This window comes from Dendrobium catenatum, unplaced genomic scaffold (assembly GCF_001605985.2).
Source record: "Dendrobium catenatum unplaced genomic scaffold, ASM160598v2 fragScaff_scaffold_480, whole genome shotgun sequence".
Classification (NCBI taxonomy): Eukaryota; Viridiplantae; Streptophyta; class Magnoliopsida; order Asparagales; family Orchidaceae; genus Dendrobium; species Dendrobium catenatum.
The window spans coordinates 137068-156556 of NW_021318942.1; the positions used below are offsets into that span (position 1 = coordinate 137068).

General features: G+C 34.5%; 1 protein-coding gene and 1 long non-coding RNA gene across 2 annotated transcripts; both read right to left on the minus strand.

The window, feature by feature from the left end:
• Positions 1–1562: 1562 nt before the first annotated feature.
• Positions 1563–2790, minus strand: LOC110096484 (2-oxoglutarate-dependent dioxygenase DAO-like). Its single transcript, XM_028694403.1, has 2 exons — positions 2370–2790; positions 1563–1904 (listed from the first exon to the last, which is right to left on the minus strand). The coding sequence occupies exons 1-2, from the start codon at positions 2720–2722 to the stop codon at positions 1577–1579; spliced, it is 681 nt and encodes a 226-aa protein (XP_028550236.1). The 5' UTR covers positions 2723–2790; the 3' UTR covers positions 1563–1576.
• Positions 2791–14209: 11419 nt separating this feature from the next.
• Positions 14210–19129, minus strand: LOC110096487. The gene is made up of 2 exons (XR_002303092.2): positions 18593–19129; positions 14210–14614 (listed from the first exon to the last, which is right to left on the minus strand). It is a non-coding gene; the product is annotated as an uncharacterized LOC110096487 (long non-coding RNA).
• Between the last annotated feature and the right edge of the window lie 360 nt (positions 19130–19489).

The window sequence follows — 19489 nt, forward strand, 5'->3', positions numbered from 1 at the left end:
CTTAACCACCACCGAAGTTTTGTCGGACTTTCAAGTGACGTCGGAGTTCCGCTTGACATTCAAGTAACGTCGGAGTTCCGCCCGACTTTCAAGTGACGATGGAGTTCCGTCCAACATTCAAGTGACGTCGGAGTTCCTCTGAACTTTCAAATGACACTGGAGTTCCGCCCAACTTATAAGTGATGCCGGAGTTCTGCCGGACTTCCAAGTGACGCTGAAACTCCGCCCGATCTCCAAGTAACACAAAAAATCCACCCGATCTCCAAGTGACGTCGGAATTCTGTCTAATATCCAAGTGACTTTGGAGTTTTGCTCTAATACCATCTAACACTAGAGTTCTCTCCGCCACCGACTAACATCCGAGTTCTACCCGACGCCGGACCTCCGCTCATCGCCAGATTTCTATCTGACGACGGACTTCTGCCCGTTGTCGAACTTTCACCGGACATCTATCTGACGCTGGACTTATGCCCATCACTGGACTCTTACCTAATGCCGTCCTTCTGACGTCCATCGTCAGACGAAGGTCTTTATGAGCTCTATCGCCCGCCGACTACGGTCCTTCTGACTTACGTCACCCACCGACTACAGCCCTTCTGACCTCCGTTGCCCACAGACTATGGCCCTTCCGACCAAGCGAACAAGTCAACAATGATTCTTCATATTTTCACCATGTAACACACTATATATGATGTATATTTGTTACATAAAGTCATGGCCTTCTTTCCAACTAAGGGCCTCATTTGTAATCAACTACAAATACTAGTGGATTCATTCAAACTGGGCAAGGCCTTGTGCTTTTTCCCCTTTTTAGGGCATTTCACATAAAAATCTTAGTGACTCATATGAATGATGCACCCTCACTTTTATCTGTGTGTGTGCTAGATCTTCGTACAATGCTAATACATTAAAATTTATACTTCTCTTCTGCCGCAAATATTCTAGGACGCAACAATCATATTTTCACAACCTTTATTGAATGTTTATCAAAATATCACATCCACCACCTATATTGATATTAGTAAGCACACTTTTATCTAATCCTACAAGTATAACATTAAACAAGTTAACTAATGTGCAGACCATTTATGAAGCATGTGGGTGCTTTGCAACAATTAAAATCATATTAAAATAATATAGTCAACCACACAAGCATAATCAACTTGCTTTCTACATTAAAGCTAAAAATTGACAAGTACAAATACATGTTACTGTAATTACAAAATATATGCTGCAATGGTGAGTAGTTGAAATTAAGCATAGGTAATAAAGTTTAGGCTTATACAATTAAATAAAACAACCTATTACATTCATCACATAAATATTCGAGCTAAACAAGCAAAGTATATATGCACTGGAATAAATTAATGTATAAAATTATATTTCTATGATTTGGTGTTGAACCGACCAATATCTTCAAAGATATATAACTAGTTCGTAGATCCTAACACAAACCTTTTAAATATTTCAATCAAATTTTTATGCAAATATGTGTTGGTTGCACTAAACTAATCAAAAATTTAGATTAGAAGGCTAATGAATATGTTTATTGTAATAATCATACTAATGGAATTACTTATGAAATTACCGTTCCCATGTCACCAACAATAATGAAAAAGCTGTCTGATACAGGATCGATTGTCTCAAAATTGCCTGTTGATCCAATAATCTCAAGGCCACCAACATTTCCATCCTCTTGGATGATGGTGACAAAGCTAGAGTCTGTGTGAGCAACCGCTGCAACAGAACCGATTGACTCTTTTGTAAACTTATAGTTGTGTAGACTTAAGAGGCCATGCCACTCTTGAAATGAGAAATCCACCACACCCAAACAGTCTGATATTTTAGAAGCTATGTCCATACTTAGGCTATGGAGTTTTGAAGCATATTCACTAATAATTTCTCTGCAAGATGACCAAAAATCAATTAATATTTACATGATAATACTATTTATATAATCTTAGTTAAAATTCTATTACTCGTATTCTGTCAAAATATAATCAAATAAACTTATTCTAATTCATCAATGAATTAATTTTTAAAATTTATTATCAGATTGTTTAATTAAAAAATAATGATATTAATTAAAGTGAATACTAAATTGTACTTCAATATTTTGATTATTGAAATGTCTTAATTGCCATAATTATGACAATAAACTTTTAAAAATCAGAACAAAATAAAAATTAATCACTAATCATCCAAAGTAGATGGTTAAGCTCCAATTATGTAGATTAAAACTCTAATTATCCTGTAATTCGCATAACTAAGCACAAATAGCAAAAAAAAAAAAATTACAAAAATATATGTCATTGAAAAACATTCGCATTTTTCTAATACAAAAGTTTATTAGAAAATTGGAGACGCACCGTTGGCTTGGAGACGCGTTCAGTAAGGAGCAAAAGGTTTGAACGTCTTCGTATGATGCTGCGTCGTAGATGCCAAAAGACTCAAAGAACTGTGTCATATCGGGCTGAGCATTCATTGCAACATAACCGGAGCCTGAGATAATTTTTTCAGTGTTGTGGAGCTTTACCTCTATGGGCTTCTGAAACAGTGAACGGATGGTGGCCCTAATATCTGCAATTAAAGTTGTTGGAATCCCATGATTTACAACCCGAAAACAACCAAACTCGGTTACGGCTGCCGCAAGCCTTTTCATCTCCATCGGGAGGTAATTCACTAGATCAATCACTGAAACTGAAAACTTATCTGCCGCCATTACAAACCTTTTGATTCAATATTTTTTTTCTCTCTCAACTCTTTGATGGAGGCTTTCTTTATTTAAAGCCAAAAATTTATGTCACCTGATGCGAATATCATTAAATTTATTTTTAAATTAATGTTTATATAATATTATGCACTTCATATAAATCCATTTTTTTAATTATTTTTTTCTATATGAATGGGATAAGTGATGGCGCTAACATGACTTCTGCTGTATTGAATGTAGTGTATTTGTCTCTTTGTTCAACGGAATCTAAAGCGGCATCTACAAAATTTCTTACAAAACAAAACTTAAAGTAAACATAACAAATTACTAGCTGTTTTCTATTTCAAAAATGTAATTCAAGAATGGATAAGTGATAAACAAGAAATCTTAATTAAAGGTGATAACATCAATGTTATTAAATTTTTGCAAAATTCAGTAAAGAAGACCATTGATTAGAATAAAAGCATTCAAAGATTGGATTTTTCACGAAGTTTTTCATTATGTAATTTTTTAATTTGTTTCTAGAGAGTGTAATAGAGTGGCGGACTTTTGTTCTCATTGTGCCCTAAGACTTCTCATTGTGCCCTCTTAGGCAAGGGGGGGCAAGTGCCCCCCCTAAAAAAAATGAAAAAATATATATAGAGAGGGAATTTAGAGATAAAGGCTAAGTTGAAAACTTCAGAAACTAAATCAGAGACCATCTTAACTCCAATTTCAGCAAACTTATAGTCGAACTGAAGGTATCAAAAATACGAACCCAACGGCACCAAATTCGACTCAATCCGAACCCAAATGACTCCAGATCAAAGACCGGAAGCATATTTAGAAGGTTTAAATCATAATTTGGATTACCAAATGGTTTTCAAACATAATATGCTTATAGTCGAATTGAACGGCTAGACGAGACGAATCCAACGAGCTCAAGGTAGCCAGATTTTGAAATAACTAAGCCATTTAAATGCCCGATAAACGACCCACGATCAAGCGATTCAATATTGATCGTCCATTGAAATTACTCCCAATTTAATTTCCTATTAATTCACATTTTTTTCTTGGATGATATTAGCTTAATCCTATATTGATTCGATCTTAAATAGACTTTATATATTTTTTTTGTGCAATGAGATTTTTAATATCACGTATTTAGTTAATAAATTGAACTCGTTCTAGCATAAATCAAGTGATTTGATGTCTGGAAGTCATTTTGTGAAGGAAAAAAAAAACTTATTCACTATCAAAGTTTTATCATTTTTAAAACTGATTATATCGGTCCCATGCCTGGATGTAAAAAGTTCAAAGAAAATAAAATAAAAAATTAAATTAGCCCCCTTAAATTAGCCCCCCCCCCCCCTCTAAATATATTTTCTGGCTCCGCCACTACTCTTAGGTGATTTTTTTTGGGGATACTTTTGTTACTAGTAAACTTCAAATTTTATTGACTTGATTAGGAAGGAATGTGATAGGATATCTATCACATAGGTTTATTTGTATCTTTCCTTTATGTTTAATGATAAATGTATATCTTAAAAATAAAAAATTAATAAACATAACAAAAGCTTTTACACCCCACCCCCCCCCCCCCCAAAAAAAAAAAAAAAAAAAAAAAGCCCAACAAATGTAAAGCAAATCTGTATATTTTGTCTCCACAATGATCTAATGTGATATGAAAAGTAATTTACTGACATAGCAGAAAGATCACATATCTCTCTATAAATAAAGCAAGAAAAATATTTTTTTTTTTTTGCTACCGAAGCATATGTTGAAACTTGTACTACAAACATTTGAGTTATTGATTTCTCTCTCTCTCTCTCTCTCTATAGAGAGAGAGAGAATAGAGATATATTCTCTCTCTCTCTCTAGAGAGAGAGAGAGAGACTGCAAGCAAGTCCAAGTATCACCTAAGAAAAAATTTGGCATCAACATCCTCAAAGATCCAATGAGTGTGTAATGATGCCATTTAGTTGAAGATAGGACACACTCAATGAGCAAAATAATGTTGACCCCTCGGTGGACATGGACAGCCCCAAGTACACAACTCGCCAAGGCCACATTGAGATGGAGAAAACATTGGCAAGAATTATCTAAGATGCCTTTGGATAGGTACGTAGGCTTGTACATAGAGAAAGCACCCGTGAATGAACCTTTAACTTGATGGCTTGTTATAGGAGGCAAGAAAACACATCACTAACCTTAGCACATGTCCATAATTCATCTTGCATGGTGACCAAGGATGAAGAACATAACCCGTCAACTTGGTGAGAATGGAGAAATGAACCAAACTATATTAATGCCTTCTCTAAGGAGATAACAAAGGCTAAGTGGCCTCCTATGTTCAAGTTGCCACATTTGGAGTCCTATGAGGGTCGGGATTATTGATATAGTGGACAACATTGTAACTTTTGAATCAATAACCTCTCTATTGGAATTCATGATGTCCTTAAGTGTCTTCTATTCTTTACAATCCTTAAGGAGTATATGCATTGATGAGTTCACTTCCTTATCAATGCGTGTCATCACCGCCTTCTAGGAATTCAATCAAATGTTTGTGACATAATTTTATAGGGCTAAAAAGCATAAAATAAATGTACGGACTCTCCTTAACAAGAGGTAAATACCAAGAGAAGTGATGAGAAATTTCATTTTGTTTAAAGAGACATGTTGCAGGTGAAATATTTGGAGCCAATAATAGCCTATGTTACCTTAACTGAAGGATTAAGTGAAGGTCTTTTTCTTTATATGCTCAACTTGAAGCAGCTAAGCTTGTTGGTCGAATTATTGGAGTTCACCAATAGTTATGGCCCCACTTAAGAGTACATGGAATGACAAAGTCTTCCAGGTCTACTTGCACATATGAACATACCCCAAGAAGAGATTTAAATCAAGGGTGAGATCGAGAAAGAATCCCAAGGGACAAAATAGATCGAAAGTCCATCATGCCATGAGAAAGATGTTGCGATGCCCTGGGAAAGTTGTTGCTAAATTACCAGAGAGTGCTCTTATTGTACAAGCCACCAAGGATTGCTGGCCGCCAAGACTAAGAGTGCACAAGCTTTCACCTACCACGTAGCCCTACCATAAGGAAGCTACATATCATGCCCTAACATATCCCACATATACTCCACTATTGGTATCAAAAGTGAGGTTTTCTATGTCTTCCAAAATAAAAAGTTCTTTAAGTTTTTAGTGCTTATACAAGTGGGTGCACATATTAGGGACACCTTCATATATTGTGCTTTCAATAATGAACACATCCAAGAGACAAAGGAGTGCCGCCACTCCTAAGTATTAGTTTAAGAACTCATCAAGGCCACCAAGATAAAGGTTTATACACTCATTAATCCCTATCAACTCATAGTAAAAGGCCTCCCATAGAGAACCATGGATATTAGCCCACCCTAGCCCATTACATTCTTATTACTCAAGTTGTACCCATCATCATGGGCAAAGACTGAACTAACATGCTAGTGACTTATAAAAGAATAAAGGTTGGAGAGGTGAACATGGATTCTATCTCATGTGCTTGAGAAATGGATATTTCCCTTGTTACTTTTGTAGAAGTAGATAAGCTTGTAGATTAGATCCAAAACAAAAATCCTATGATTTTCATTACCTTTGCTGACAACTTCTAAATATATTGTATTTTAATTAACAAAAGGGGGTTCTTTGGTTTTCTCCTCAACCACAAAGGTGTCAAAGTGAAGCTTGATAAGTAGAAGTTAATTCCAAAATGTTAATATATATAAAGCAAAAATATTCTTAGCAACTCATTAGGAAGGTTATTGTCATGATTTTTTTCATGTCAAGTCTAGGAAAGAGGTGCTCATTATTTTTCCATCAACTTATAAATGCTAAAAGTTTGCCTAGAGCAATAGGTGTAAGGTTTACTTCCAATAATTGAAGCTTCTCATCTCCATTTCACCTTTAATCTAGAGTCCTATATCATGAGAGGACTTGTTATTATACCTTGGAGTGGGATAGGATTATTTCAGCTCATTACTTGTCAGGGAATAAGGGAAGAAGCAATGGATAGCATATTATGTGACTAAAATACTAAGGGGAGCAAAACAAAGAGACCTAACTATGGAGAAACTCAAATAGGAATTGGTGATCTCAGCTAGGCAACTATGATAATTCTTTTAAGCTCATTCAATATAAATTGTCACAAACCATCCTATAAAGTCAATACTCACAAAGTATGATCATTCTAGGAGACTTTTGAAATTGTCATTGGAGTTAAGTGAATTTTAAATCACCTAAATGTAGAGGACTACCATTAAGGTTTGGGAACTTGTTGACTTATTGATTACAATATTCATTATTTTTCTTTTTTTTCTTTTTTTCCCTTTTTTTTAATTTTTTTGTTTTTTAATTTTTATTTTTTATTTTTTACTTTTTATTTTTTATATAATATTCAAGGATACAATAAGAGGTAGAAGCTTATATACAACATTGGATCCTCTGATTTGATGGAGCTTCAAGCAGGAAAGGAATAGGTGAAAGGAAGATTTTAAAGAACCTAATATGTATTGCCAGCACAAAAGTCACCAACATTGATTCTTTTTTTTTTTTTGAAGAGATGCATTAAGCAATTTATTAAAAATAAAAAGTTACAACCAACTAAGGGATTGAATCCCAATCACATTCCTCCTTTAACAAAGAAAAAAAAAGGAATGAGAAATTTTATTACAACTAATATCATCCAAAAAAATTAACGAAAGAGCATAGTTAGCACAAAAATTAGCTATCTTATTACAATTCCTATTTGAAAAATGAAATAACACTTGATTAAAATCAATAAGAAAAGATAAATCTTTAGGCTTTAAGATGTCCTCCTTGTTCGGTTCATTATTCATCAATCTTCGAACATAATTGATAGCATTATAGTTATCACCTTCAACAATGATACATATAGCTTTAAACATCCACTCTTGAAGAACTTTCCTCAAAGATAGAATTGATAACAATTCCAATAATGAACAATCCTAGTGCAGATTGCTAAACCCAAAAGCACACAAAAATCTTCCTCCATGGTCTCTGAACATGCCACCCATACCAGCTTTATATGTACTCACCAAGGAAGCATCATTATTAATCTTAATCCATTCGGGAGGTGGAGAATGGCAAGAAGGAGACAGCTGATACAACTGGTTCGCATCCCAGTTTTCCAAAATAAGATTAATACAAAAAGATGCAATAGCAAAACTAATAGAATTAGATGCTATGAATACCGCACTATCCTTTTTTCCACCAGGCTATATCTTATTACTGCTTTTCCAAGAGAAAAAATAGCAAAATAATACAAGTTACCAATAAAAGGATTAGACTTTGCAAGATATTCCAGGACTCGAATACATTCCTCAATAGAAGAAAAAATTAGAACCTTAAATCCCAATTTATTGAGGAAAAAAAAACACTTGAGGGAGCTTCCTACAATTGACTGTAATATGTTCTGAATTTTTAGTAGCTTTACAACCTCTAGGACATCCATTAAAGTCCAATAGCCTCCTATACATCAAAAAACATTTGAGGGAATTGCATTGATGTTTAAACTAGAATAGCTCAACATGAGGCCTTAACTTCAGATTCTTCATCCATCTTCAATGTCTATCTTCTCCGCCGTCTTCATACAATTTCTCTAGAACCAGCGCAAAAATTGACTTTCATGAACAATTAGATACCAACTCCAAATGATCTTTATGCAAATTAGAATGGATAATAATAGACATAATTAACTCAACCAAATGTTGTCCAAAGAACAGATTCAGATGGGACTCGTTCCACTTTTCATCCCGTATGAATCCCACTAAAAAATTAGTTTCTTCACTCAACATTGTAACAAACGTAGGCCACTTCTCAATACTCTTATAAAAAATCCATGCATTTCTATGGTATTAATATCACAATTAGTAGAAACCATCCGTCTAACTATTGAGTGAAGAAATTTAACTCCATTCAAAATAATCTTCCAAGTTGGTGAGAAATAAATTTTTCTTTCATAATTCCAAATATCATTTCCATACTTAGACATAAATATCCTATTAAGAAGAGAATTCAGAAGCTACTCTAGCAAGACAGGACAATGATCTGAAGCTACTCTTACAAGATGCCTAACAACCGCCAACTAGATAGCTTCTAAAGCAGCATAATTCAAAAGGCACCGATCCAACCTTTCCAAAATACGAGCTCCACCACTTTTATTGCTACACAAAGTGAATTTTGGACCAATCCCGCCAACATCATGATAGTCACAATTGTTCATGAACATATTCATATCATGAGGCCCTTGAGAGAGGACAAAAGTCTTCCCTCCTATTTTATCATTTTGAGAAAAAATACAATAATGTGTCCTCCCACAATAAAAAAAACCTTTCTACCCAAAATCACATCCAGACTATTCCACAAGCTTCTCCTCTTATAAATATCTCTACTACCATAAACCATAGCAACGAACCACACACCTTTGTTAACAATACTAAGGTCTCCTACAACCACTTGAAAAGATGCTTCTATAACTTTGATAGAAGCAATATATGTCCTCCAGCAAACCATGATACCACTTGATAAGCCATCCAAAGGAAAAAAAAAGAAAGAAGTCTCAATTACCACCAATAAATCTATTAAATTCAAATATATCAATATAATAGATCTTAGTTTTAACAAGCCCAACAATGAATGTATTAATGTCTTTCACAAACTCCTTCAAATATCAAGAGGCTTCACTCTTCCTAGCCCCCCTACAATTCCAAAAAGCTATGGTGACATTTAAGGTTTGAATTGGGATTACTCCCACTATTATCTCTATTCAACAAATCACATTTTCAATTACGAGAAAGAAAATTAATTGTGCCTAATGATTTGAGTTCTTTTTGAAGTTTAAATTTAGCAACTCCATAACTTACACTCTAAAACTTTACCTAATTCAGCAATCTTCTTTACATCAACAAATTCTCCATCTTTTATTTCATCCACAAGCAAATCAGATAAATAGGAACTTTTATTACATCCAGTGAACGTATGCTCCTCTACGTTCGGTTTTAGACCAAAACAGCGCAATACCGAGTTTTTTGAAAAAACTCGGTACAACTCGGTACTCGGTATTGCGCTTTTTTTGCTTAGAACCGAACGTAGAGGAGCGTACGTTCACTGGATAAAATAAAAGTTCGATAAATAGGGATTACCCTTGGTCTTCTCTTCATCACAAGAAGACTCCAAGATTTTGGACATGTTAACATCCATTGGTATATAAGAATTAACAGAACTAGACTCCTCACTAATAATAGAAATAGAAGATGTCTTCACTAGTTGCTCATTTGATTTAACAGGAACATCCTCGTTTAACTTAAGTCCTGCATAACCGACCAAAGGTTTAAAATCAACATTAACTTTCTCTTCTTCAGTTATAACGGACAAATCAAGATTAACATAACTAGCAACATATGAATTGACTTTATCCGTCCCCTCCAATTCAGAGGTCTGTGAAATATCATCTTTTGGCTGAAACTTTTTAACATAGAAAGGACCTGCTTTTGACTGATTTACAAGTTTATTAGAAAAAAATCTTTTTTCTGGTATCCTCTATTTCTAGTAGCAAAAAACTTCCTCATCCCATAATTAACATGCACCCATGGTCCATAAAAAGCCCCATTGTTCACATCTTCCGGCAGAGACTCACAAAAAATACTAACTTCCACGTTATACCTGACAACACCTTCATCATAAGAGATATTCTCTTTCAGATTACATTCATTGATAAAATGTTCAATTTTTCCACATTTAAAACAAAATGTAGAAATATTTTCATATTTGATTTTTTGAAAAAATCGTTCATTCAACCCTTCCACCAAAACTCCCATAAAGAGTTGCTTATCTAATGCCACACGAACACAAACTCTTGCATATTCTCTTTTACCCCATTGGAACAAATTACCATCAATCCATAAGGGTTTTGCTACCATTGTTGCTATTCTTACCACATTAATCTCATCCCCACAAAGTAATGGTAAATGAGGCATCCCAACCAAAAATAGGGGATGATAAGCCTTTCAATGAGGTAGGAGAAAGTTGAGGAGTCCACTTATCAAGGCCTACTATATGACCATTCACATACCACGTACCTCCTGATAAAACATTCTCCATAGCTTCAAGTGAGGAAAAAGAACATAAAACCCAACCTAAACAAGGGATAGTAAGGGGGAATTTCTCAAATTGCAACCAATGATGAAATAACTCATCAGCAATCATTTGGACTAGAACATCCTTCCCAAAAACTTTAACTACTATAGAAAACTTAAGTTTTTATGAGATGCCATGTACACTTGATTCATATAATTTGAAAAGAATAGATTCATCTTTTGAAAAATTAACCATAATATTCAGACGTCTAGACCACATATTAATAGGAGCTTTAGAAGGCAGACTGTCATGATCAACAAAAACTTCTTCTGACTTATTTTCAACATGATTCTTTTCTTAAGCATTTAAACAAATGCCAGATGACTTATCTAAAACCACCTTCTTAGACGACTCCTCCTTCTCAGGAATAAAAGATTTAGCATTAAAATTACCAATCCGGTTTAGTAAAAGCTTCATACCTGGGAAGATGATGCTAAAAATCATTCGGTCTATTAGGTGTAGAAAAACTACCAGAGGGGCAAGGTGTCTTTACCACAAATCCATCATCAATTTATTTTCCTTTTGCCAAAAACAGGGGAAGAAGTCTTAACTGGAATGGAAGGAGGTTCTTTAATCACCAAAGGAAAATCCTTGACAATCTGAAACCACCTTCTTAGATGACTCCTTCTCAGGAATAAAAGATTTAGCATTGAAATTACCAAACCTATTTACTAAAAGCTTCATACCCAAGGAAGATGACGCTAAAAATCATTCGGTCTATTAGGTGGAGAAAAACTACCAAAGGGGTAAGGTGTCTTTACCACAAATCCATCATCAATTTCTTTTCCTTTGCCAAAAATAGAGGAAGAAGTCTTAACTGGAACGGACGGAGGTTCTTTAATCACCAAAGGAGAATCCTTGACAATTCTACTTTGATGAACTGAACTACCTTTTTGATTTGAAGAAAAAGAACCATCTAGGGTTTAGAATCTGAGGCAGTACCACCGGCAGAATTCTGGAGACTAGCAGTGGCTGTCGACGACTCTACCATCGTATGCAAAAATTCTGCCAAAATAGCAAAAAAAGAATATTTTGAAAAAATGGGAGTTTCTCTCTCTAAGAAAAAAAATAAACTTTGGTTCAAGGTGACAAATAATCAAGAAGAATATTATGACCTACTTGCCCATCTATAGCTCATTACAAGATAGGGGAAACTCAATTAGTTGTACATTTCAATTGACAGATGATGGCGAACTATGTATGGGGTGAGTATAAAAAAATGCTACTTCTTCAATTAAAGGTAAGATCGGTAGCTTAGCAAACCTCAAAATAATCAAATGCCCACTATTAAGTAAAAATTATGTAGTATTTTTATTTTGTTAATTCAATTAAAGATGTGTGTTTTAGTTCATGTTGTGCAAAAATATCTCAAAAAAAGGAGAAAATTTTATATGTTTAGAACCAATGCTGTAGCGCTATAAGTATTAGTGTTGCATCACCTTCAATGCCCCAGCACTAGTTTTGGACATTATGGTGCAAGAGTCTCTAGAAAATTTCAGTAAAGATAACACCCTTTTTTATTAAAGGACAACACCATACAGCCAAAAATAAATATTGCAGTGCCAGAATCTCAACAAAATTTACAAATAATTCAACATTAAGTACCAATATTGAAAGCAACATAGGAATGTATGACAAAAGAAATCATCATAGCTCCCATCTTTTGTTATTTTGTGGTAGAATAGCAAACAAAAAAAGCACCATATTGACTCTGCTAAAGGTTGCACTGGTGCAATCAACAATCACTTCAGCTTAGCATAGCACCATAGCAGAGTATATTTAGTAGCATCGAAGTACAAGTTCATATTTTAACACCATGGTACCACCACATCGAGTTTTGCAGTGCCTGAGACTATTTATGTATTAAGTAAAAAGTAGTTTTTTTAATCTTTTTAAGGAAAGTTTTTGTTAGAGTTTTTTTAGATTTGTTTAGAATATTTTATAGATGCTAGAGGAGAGTAAAAGAGAGACTAGGAAATAGTGAGATATATCCATTAGAGTGGCAAGTCAACTTTTTCGTGAGCAAATAATAAATTGAAGAAGAAAGGAGTGTGGAGAGCATAGTTCAAAGGGATTCAATTTGGGAAAGGAACCATTTGCAAGATTTATTTGGGATTTATTAAGGGTAAATTATGTACTATTTCTTGAATTTAAATTTTAGTGAAATTGTGTTATTTTAATTATCGTTGTTTAAAAATATTTAAAAAAGGAAAAAATTAAAACTTTTAAAAAGCACCATGGCACCAACCTATATGACACTGCAACACCGAGATCATTACGCAGAGGCTCCCATTTCAGACATTACATCATAGTCTTCTCTCTTTGTAATTTCCACAGCTACCATAGTCAATGGCATGACATTACACAGCACTTTTGTACAAAAAATTAGCATTGCAGTGTCAAAAGACTTAGGAAAATGAGCGTCGGTGCGCCAAGCTTTGCAACACCTTAGCAACGAAATCACACTCTAACGCCCCAGTGCTGAAGCTTTTAATGAAGCTTTTAAAGCATCGTGGCAGAGCAGTTATCATCGCGAGGAGCCATGCCAAAAATATTTTCATTTGTAAAAAAATATTTTATTTTCATAAGTATCAACTTTCTTTGCAAGTTTTTCTATTAAAGTCATAAAAACGTAAAAACATCTTCTTTATCTTCAATAGGATAAGTCATGCATTTGAAATAGCAATAGAAGTTAAGTTGCAATTAGGCAGAACACTTCCTCATGGGTTCGACACTCTTCTCTAACAGTTTATTACTTGCTTCGACACATATGCTTGCATATTTTAGTTGGCTTGTATTAATTTCATATCAAAGAAAACTTAAGAATATTTCAGTTTCAGCAAGTCACATTCTTGCTCATATTATTAGCATTTGCTGCCCCCATTAGGATTCTTCATTTTAATTGATATTTGACTAATATTCTCTACTTGTACTTTCTTTTTTGAGCAGTAATGAAATTTGTGTTTTTAAGTTTTAATTTCAGTGCTAGCTAAACTCATTGTTTTGGATTGATTATGTGAAAAGCCTTTGTAGTTTCTAATGTAGATGCTTATACTTTTATGTATAAATGGTTGTTTTCAATATCATCCAACATTCATTTAATTTATGCAATGTCTATGTATAAATTAACATTTAATATGATGCATTTGCATGATGGAGGAGTTTTAGAAAGAATAGGAGAATTGAAATGAAATGCTTCCATACCTAGGCATATGATGTTAAGTATTCTAGGATCTACGGAAACAGAATATTTAATGGAATGCCATAAACCTTTCTTTAAATCTTTACAAACTTGATTGAGATCTAAGGATATACATACTCTGATTCACAACTCATATAAAAAAGTCTTCTTTGAAAAAGCTTATGATATTCATTTTCGTTAGTAAAAAATACTTTATTTACTAGCATATTCACTGTTTTGTACATTTCTCATTAGAGACAGAATACCCTTGAATTTATTTTGTAAGATAAATATACCTTGAGTAAATAGTACTAAAGAGAAAGTCCAAAATTTTAGTGAGAGAATGTTCTGAATTTTGAATTTCCGTTATAGTGGTGATCAGCCATCCCAAGCTTTGTTTTCTTCGAGAGATCATAACGAAGTTCATCTATCGAGTAATGCTAGAGGCAATTACCCAATCTTTCACGATAATGACCATGATGGTATATACAAACACAAACCATTGGTAATTCATGAAGGTGTTCGTCCAGCTTCTTGCAATAATGCGCCTGTTGAAGGAAAAGGCAAATCTGTTTTAATTCAACAAGAATGGAAAAAGGTATTTGGAGCTGAAGAAGTTCAAACTACATCAGAGCATGGCATTTCAGGTTTGGTTTCCAAAACAAATGACCTTGAAGCATCAACGCCCTCAGGTTTCAAGTTAAAAGTTAATAGATTTATTAATCAGGGTCTTTCTGACGATATTCATTTAGAAATTCAATTCCCTGTTCATGTGGATATAAATCAATTAGTTGCTGATGTTTTTTTCGAAAAACTCCTTTGGAAAATAAGGATAATGAATCTTCTATATGGGTTAAACGGTCTTATCCTAAAACTGCGTTTCAGAAAAATCAATTTTTGCATGCATGGTTTAAAACACATCGTATTAAAATTGATCATATTGATCAAGATTCAGAATTGCAAGGAAAAAGAAATATTGTTAAACTTAATGAAAATAAAGTGGCTGAAAATGTTAATGCCTTGAAAAAACTCCCTTGTGGTGAAAGTTTTTGGTAAAAACATCACATTTCTATTGTGTAGTACTAAACTAAGACATTAATGGGCTAGATTTGGTGGATTTCATTTAACGTCCCTTGGTTTAGATTGGATTTTATGTTCATTTTAATCCAATAAAGCTATGGATGAAGTTCTTAGTGGTGGTCCTTGGTATGTGGGTGGACACTTAATTGGGTATTGATAGATTGACATCTCAATTTTCTCAATTATCTTTGAAAGGGTTAACCTCACCTATTTGGTTTCGTTTGCCCCATTTACCACTATAATGTTGGGATGAAATTAGTATTGTGAAGATTGCTTCAAAAGTTGGTACTCCTAAGCCAAGAAGAGAGAGGCGCTAATATGTTTAAGTGGGGAACGAGGGAGTTTGCTAGAGTTTGTGTCCGAGTTAATTTGGTCTCTAAACTACCTCACGATGTTTGGATAGATGGAATGAGTGGGAAATTTTTCAGAAGATTGAAAATGAGAAAATTTCATTATTTTGTTTTATACGTGGAAAGATTGGTCATAAAGCTGATTTATGCATTGAAAATCAAAATATGCATGTTCATAAGGCTAATGATAATATAGTTGAGGAAATTCAAGGTACATTTATGGATAAAGCTGCAGTTCAACAAAATGAATCTGAATATGGCCCGTGGATACACATGAAGTTCAGGAACATAAAGAATAAGTTCTGGTTGAACAATAATTTGGTGAAACCTGGTGCTAATAATACAGTGTTTCATCCAGTGAAAATGCCTATTTCTGTTAAACATAATGATCTATTGAGGTCTAAATAATTAGATGTTGTCCAGGACAATAAGAATTTATCTGATAATTCCCAGTCTGAAATTCCAATTGCTAAGTCCGTGAAGGCTAAAGTCGCAGAAATTGATTCCAGTGGTGATTTAGCTGGCCTTAACGCTAATAAATTCAATGTTTTATCACAAATAAGTGATGATATTGATATAGAAGTGAATTTGGTAGATTGTCAAGCTGCTAAATCCGTAATTTCAATTTCTAAAGTTTCTGTTGCTGATGTTTATAGTAAGCCTAGGGATGTTGATGAAGTTCCTGCTGCTGAAGTTTCTGGTGTGCAAACAGCTATGTGAAGCTGAATCAAAAAATTGGAGAGAAGGCTGAAGATAAAAGTCGACTTTCTGAAGGTATGAAGGTTCTGGAGAAGGATGGGAAGACATTGGATGGTTTATACTCAATAAAATCGGTTGAAGCTGATCACATCAAAGCAACCTTCATCCCAAAATTTGAAAACTAGATAAGTTCTAAATCTTGGAATTGTGATAAAAGTGTTGAGGTTTTAAGCTCTTTAAGTGTTAAACAAAAATGCTTGAAAGAACTTAAAGCCTTGGGACCTATTGAAGAAATTCCTAGGAAAAGGAAAGGTGATGTGAAGATGTATCAGGGTGAAGGGGAGGGTTCCCCTTTGACTTCTTAAATGTCTTTTTTTTTCTTTTTTGGAATTCTAGAGGAGCCAAAAAGAGAGTCTTCTCTTTATCTTTGAGAAATTTCTAAAGACAATAATGTTTTTTTTATTTGTTTACTAGAAACTAAGTAAGCTTGTATTGAGGATTGGGTTTTTTTTTTCATCATCTTGCTGTGAGTACTTCGGATAGGAATCTTGTCTAATAGAAGAGGGTGGAGGTTTCCTTTGATGTTTTTGAGAGTTCTTCTAGATCTGTGATTTGTTCTATTCATATTCCTAATATGGGGGTTTGGAATGTTTCCACGGTTTATTGTAATATGGATTGTCACATTAGAAAAGGGTTATGGGATAGTATTTAAAGACTTTCTTCCTTTAGCTTTCCTTCTATTGTGATTGGTGATTTTAATTGTATGTTTTCTAAAGAGGATAAGATACGTGGAAAGAGGTTCATATTCTCTCAAGGTCCTTAGGAGATGAAGTCGTTTATGTCTAATAATGAATTGCATAATGTAGGTGTTATTGGACCAAGATTTACTTCGTGTAACAACAAAGGAACATCAAGAAGTTGGGAAAGGCTGGATAGATGTTTTCTCAACTATGTTGCTATCGAGTGTGTTCCTTTTGTTACCATTAGGCATCTTGCAAGAGTTACTTCGAATCATACCGCTCTTATTTTCAAGATAAGTGACATTCCTCGTCCTCAAAAGAAGTTCAACTAGTTTGAAGATGTATGGAAATCTTATCTGGCAGCTTGGAAGGTGGTTCTAAAATCATGGAAGAAGCAAGACTTTGGTGATGAGGCTGAAGTACTTCATAGAAAAATGTAGAGATCATAAAAGGCTTTGTATTTCTGAAATAAGAATACACTAAAGAACTTGAATGAGCTCAAGAATTAAAAAGTGAAATTTTCAAATTTCAATTGAAAGAAAGTGAGGCTCTCGGGTTATCTTCAGAAGATTTAAAATTGTTGAGATTAAAAGTAATTGAATTGAATGTGACATTAAACCAATTATCTACATGATAGAACCAACGAGCAAAGGTGAAGTCTATTGATGAAGGTGACTCTATTTATAATTTCTTTCACAAATCACAATTATTCTTCAGCTAAGAAGAATGAAAACTTAACCAAAGCAAAGATCGGAATGGACATTTGTTTGAAGATCAAGAAGATATGGAAGCAATTTTTTTATTATTTCAAAAATAAATGAAAGAACATAAGTTGTAAGCTGACGAATTGGCCTGATGCTTGTGCATATCAGAAAATCACAAAGATGATTTGGTGAACCTAAATGTTGATTTTATGTTTGAAGAGTTTTATGAAGCTGTTTATCAAATGGCTAACAACAAATCAATAGGGATTGACAATATCACTTCATCTTTCATTAAATTCTTTCGAAATATTGTTAAGAATCATACGTGGAAAGTTATAGATAGCTTTTGCAAAATTGGCAAGATGAATCCTATGTGGAAGGATACACTAATAGTATTAATGTCTAAGGTGAGAAATCCTATTGAACCTTCTCAGTTTAGACCAATTAGCTTGTGTCAAACAATTTATAAAGTTGTAACAAGAATGCTATCGAATAGATTGATGTGGTATCTTTCCTAAATCATTTTTGAAGATCAAGTTGATTTTATTCATGGGAGATCGATGTCTGATCATTACCTTTTAGCCCAAGAAATCTTTAATAAATTCATATTTTCTAACTATAAAAAGGGTCTAATGACTATTAAGATAGATCTGGAACAAGCTTATGATAGTATGGGCTGACCATCTTTAGTTAAAACTTGGATTGATTTAAATTCCCAATAAGATTTTCTAATCTTCTTGTTGAATGAATGATGAATGCTAGATTTTCTATACTTATAAATGGAAGAATGTCTAAATGGATTAAGGATAAGAGAGGATTTAGACAAGGTTGTCATTTGTGTGCATATTTATTCATAATGTGCTCTCAAATTTTATCTATCTCCATCCTTCAAAGAATGTTAACCTCTATAATGAAGATAAAAGAAATAATTTTTTTTTTTTCTAAATGATTACCTTCTCTCAAATCCTGCTGAAATCCTGCGAATACGGCTTCCCTATGCCTCTGCAACGACACCAAAGAGGTTGTATCATGCATAGGTCGTCTCGATCGCATCCTTATTTGTGTCGTTAAAATGAGAACAAAGCATTGCAAAAGGATGTTGCTTCCTCGCTTCTTCAATCCCACGAACCTTCCCTCAGCTCTTCTCCAAGTAAAAGCCCTAACTAACTGAGTCCCTCTAGCGCCGAGATCCAAGCTGCCTCATCCTCCCATATTCGTCACTATCTTCTAAATCCAAACCCACGACCAAACTCCCGCAAGACCTTCGAACCCAGTCTGCATCCCTTTTATTTACCGAAAAACCCTATAGTTAAAGACCTTATCTCCCTTCAACCTCCCATTTCCCACCTCATAACCAACCCTACATACATGTAGCCGCCACTAACCTCCACTCCTTGCCAAATCCCTAACCTCACCCGACTTGCTTCTCGCATATAACCATCGAAGCATCCTTCTTGATCTTTTCTGAACCTCGATTCCCTTCCTCCTGCTGCAATCGACCCGACCTCAATCTTACAAAAATCATCTAGTCTCAAGCCTCTTCCAAAGAAAAAATTATTAGGTCCGGTCAACGGACCTAGCTTTGCCTTCCAACGCCAATAAAAATTGGACATGTGGATTAGGGGTGTTAACATTGGACCCGACTCGAAAACCTGACTCAAACCCGACCCAAAATTTTTGGGTTTGTGTTGACCCGAACCCGAAGCGGGTCGGGTTCAGGTCCGGAAAACCGACCGTTTGCAAAACCCGGCATGACCCGGAATGACCCAGAAAACCCCGCATGCCCGGCTGCCCCAGATGCCCGCGCAGCTTGCCTGCTTGCCCCCGCACCCCGTTGCCCCGCTGCCGCG